The following is a 4343-nucleotide window of genomic DNA, read 5'->3' as shown; positions in this document are numbered from 1 at the left end:
CTCGAATTTTCTTCTTCGGAAATTCCAGATGAATGCTCTTTGTCAAGCAAACGGCATAGAAAAATTAGTAGATGGAACGTCTACTCAGCCTGCTGCAACTGATGAAGCAGGACGAAACACATAAATAAAATATAATGCAAAAGCCATGTGCATTATTTCGACAGCACTTTAGTATTCTCAACTCGAGTATCTCATCACCTGCAACACAGCCGCCGAAATGTGGACAAAACTAAGCAACATCCATGAACAGAAAACAGCTTCCAACAAGTTCCTTCTTATGCAAAACTTCCACGAATATCGAATGGATCAAAATGCTTCAATTTCTCAACATGTAGCAAAAGTTGAGAACATGGCACGTCAGCTCAAAGACCTTGGAGAGGCGGTTTCCAACGTTGCCGTCATGGCTAAAATCTTAGGAAGCCTGCCGTCCAAGTACAGTTCTTTATTGACGGCTTGGCACAGCGTTGCCAGCGATCAACAGACTCTTGACAATCTATACCAACGTCTCTTGAAAGAGGAATGTCGGTTAGGTAGCAATGATGATGTCACAAATGCACTTGCTACAATGACCATGAAGCAGAAAGCCCCTACAAAAAGTGATGATACAAAGAACCAGCATCAAAGAAAGGACATCGAATGCAACTATTGTCATAAAAAAGGGCATATAATTAAAAACTTTCGTAAAAGAATAAGCGCAAACAATCGGAAAAATAACGATTCTGGTGATGCGAGTGCCCTTCTTGCCGTCGATTGTAAAGGTAACTCCTGGATCAGTGAATAAAAATCGTTTGTTTTAAGTACGATTTCAACTGAAGTTAAGAAAAATCTAATTTCTTGTGACGCCAAGGACATTTGCCTCGCGGATAGTGGTGCATCAAAGGACATTACTGGCAGGCGCGCGTGGTTTTCTGACTTTACTCCGTGGAAAGGTGGAAACGTCTCACTAGGAGATGACGGAAGCCGCGAAATTTCAGGATCCGGTACGGTCCCCGTACATAGACTGAATTATGGAAATTTCATAAAATTAATTTAGAAAATGTCCTGTATGTTCCCAGTTTCAAGAAGAATCTTTTCTCTGTTGGTGAGTGCACAGACAAGAAATACAGCATCGTATTTTCCGGAGATTCTTTCGGCATCTACCTTAAAGATCAGCTGATCGTCCAGGGTCTAAAACAAGATGACAAAACTTACCCTCTATTTCTTAGAGTAATCGCGAACAAAGCAGCGAACGTGGCCACTTCAGAGAATTTTAAAATGTGGCACTTCCGATTAGGACACCTTAATAAACAGTCGTTGAAAGAGATGAAAGATAAGGGATTGGCTTTGGGAATAAATTTTGTTGACTCTGAAAATTTCTTTTGCGATGCTTGTCAACTACAAAAAATGCATCGCCTCCCTTTTAAGAAACATGAGCCAAGAAAGAAGTCATCATCGGGTGAATTTATTCACAGCGATGTTTGTGGACCAATGTCTACCGAAATCCCTTGGAGGCGCAAGATTTTTCGTGACTTTCAAGGACGACAATTCTGGATTTAGGTGCGTCCATTTCATGCGACACAAGTCCGACGTATTTGATTGCTTTCAGAAATATGAACGCATGATCAAGAACAAGTTTAATTGCCCAATGAAGAAACTCCGGATTGACAACGGAAAGGAATACGTCAACACAGCAATGCAGAGCTACCTAGAAAAGAAAGGAATCCAGTTTAAATTGACAGCACCCTATGCTCCTGAACAAAATGGAAGATCTGTAAGGAAAAACCGCACTATTGTCGAATGTGCCAGAACAATGCTGCAAGCGAAAAATATACCTCGTTTTCTCTGGGCTGAGGCTGTAAATACTGCAGTTTATCTCCTCAACCGTGCAGTCACAATTCAGGTAAATAATGCAACACCTTATGAAATTTGGACAGGTAAAAAGCCAGATTCATCACACGTCAGAATCTTTGGTAGCAATGCTTACACACACATCCCCAAAGTGCACCGAACGAAGCTGGATCCGAAAGCGAGGAAATTGATTCTGGTGGGATATCATGGAGAATCATCAAACTATCGCCTATTTAATGCAAGCACTCAAAGAGTTTCAGTGAGCAGGGATGTGTTCTTCGATAAAAAACTCACTGAAACTCCAGAAACCTCCAATTGTGGGCCTAACGATCTTGAAATGTTTTTTGAACTAAAAAAAGAGCAACGTCTAGCAGAATATCTGGATGAGGACGGAGCAGAGAAAATGTGGAAACCTTAGAAAATCCACCAGTGGCTCCAATCGACGCTAAAGAAAATGCCGATGATAACCAAGAAGAAATTCAAGAACGTCACCAACTTCATGCCAACCATTACAATCTTCGTGACCCTCAATTGCTTAGACAGCCGGATAGATATCAAGCAAATTTTGCCGAATATCATGAACCGGCATCATATCAAGAAGCAATTAGGGGTGAGGATGCAGAAGCATGTAAAAGTGCCATCAATGAAGAGCTAGAAGCACTCCAGAAGAATGACACATGGGTTATTGTTCCGCTACCAAATGGCCATCACCCAGTCGGATCAAGGTGGACATTCAAGGTAAAATAATCACCTTCAGGTAACCTTGAAAGATTCAAAGCGCGACTGGTAGCAAAGGGTTTTTCCCAGAAAGCTGGGATTGATTATCAAGAAACTTTTTCTTCAGTCGTGCGATACGACTCAGTGCGTGTTCTACTTGCAATGGCCACCGAAAAGGATCTTCAAATCTGACAGTTTGACGTCAAGAAAGATTTTCTTAATGGTGAGTTAAGTGAAACAGTGTATATGAAAATTTCAGAAGGAATATGTGAAAACGGCATACATGTGATGTGTAGATTAAAAAAATCCTTGTATGGACTAAAACAAGCATCACGATGCCGGAATGTAAAATTTGATGCGCTTTTAAAATGTTTTAAATTCAGAAGATCAAATGCTGACAAATGTATTTATTTTGGTTCTTTTTGTGATTGTGAAGTTTATCTTGCACTGTATGTTGAAGATGGTCTAATTTTAGCAAAATCTAAAACAGCACTTAATGTTGTCATCCAAGTTCTTCAAAGCTCTTTTGAAATAACTATTGGTAATTCAGATATATGTGTGGGCATACAAATTGACAGAAATCGCAAAAAGGGAACTCTGATGATACATCAAGAAGCATACATTCATAGAATACTGTCTCGTTTCAACATGAGCAAAGCTAAGCCTATCAGTATCCCAGCTGATCCTCATACTATCTTAAAATCGGTTGATAAGCAAGCTCTCCCAGATAAAGAAATTCCTTACAGAGAGGCAGTGGGATCACTGATGCTCTTAGCCATAGTAAGTCGTCCCGACATTGCCTTTGCGGTAAGATGTGTTAGTCGTCACATAAACAATTATGATCAAAGCCACTGACAAGCAGTAAAACGAATTCTAAGATATCTTAAAGAAACAGCAGCTATGAGAATAATGTATTCAAGTAGTGGGAGCTGTTCGAAGCTTATAGGGTACTCAGACGCCAACTAGGCAGGCGATCTTGATTCTAGAAGATCAACGACTGGGTATGTATTTCAGTATGCGAATGGACCAGTCACATGGTCGTCTCAAAGACAAAAAATGGTAACTCTGAGCACCACTGAAGCTGAGTATGTAGCTGCTTGTGCCGCAGCAAGACAGGGCAGTGTGGCTGAGAAGTTTGTTGAATGATATCGGATGTGAATGTAAACTTCCGACAATGATTCGTGTCGATAATCAAAGCGCGATCCATCTGGTGAAGAACCCAGTGTTCCACAAGCGAACTGAATACATTCACATTCGATATCATTACATTCGTTAGAAGTATGAAGATGAAGAAATTAACGTATGTTATGTACCAACAGAAAAGCAGATTGCTGATATCCTACCCAAAGCGTTGGTGAGGAATCATTTCAAAAAGTTGTGCGGCTATATTGGACTTGTATATATACCCATGCGTGTCTTAAAAGCAGAGCTTATATGTAGTTAATTATTCATCGATCTCCAACGAGAGCAGTTTGAATAAAAGTCTTTTATATTTTAATCACCCTCAGAATTATTCATTCACCAGTAAACCTTAAAAATTATATTTTCGTGTAGCCTAGCTCAATGCTGTTCAAGGTTAACATGATTGATACCTGTTGCACAAAATCCTCATTTACCTCAGAAAGTTATGATATCCGTTATGATATCCGTGTATTTGGTTTGGTTTTGTTTTGTATAGTAGTATGTTACAAAGTAAATATGTCCGGTATTAAAAATTGTCTTAATAATTTTCGGCCCTGTTATGGAAATTTATGTTGTAATGATTTCTTGATTTTTGGGAAAAAATTTTTATTTTGTCG

General features: G+C 39.5%; 1 protein-coding gene across 1 annotated transcript; it reads left to right on the top strand.

Annotated features, from left to right (window-relative positions):
• The first annotated feature begins 217 nt into the window (after window positions 1-217).
• Window positions 218-781, top strand: LOC117176743. The gene has a single exon (XM_033367019.1). It carries the CDS (start codon window positions 218-220, stop codon window positions 779-781), a length of 564 nt encoding a protein of 187 aa, XP_033222910.1.
• The last annotated feature ends 3562 nt before the right edge of the window (window positions 782-4343 follow it).

This window comes from Belonocnema kinseyi, chromosome 1, assembly GCF_010883055.1.
Source record: "Belonocnema kinseyi isolate 2016_QV_RU_SX_M_011 chromosome 1, B_treatae_v1, whole genome shotgun sequence".
NCBI lineage: Eukaryota > Metazoa > Arthropoda > Insecta > Hymenoptera > Cynipidae > Belonocnema > Belonocnema kinseyi.
The sequence above is the reverse complement of the archived record's forward strand: the minus strand, read 5'-3'. Positions and strand labels throughout refer to the sequence as shown.

Excerpts from the sequence above, each read along its gene's own strand:
- LOC117176743 (XM_033367019.1), top strand. The coding sequence starts at position 218 with ATGTGGACAAAACTAAGCAACATCCATGAACAGAAAACAGCTTCCAAC.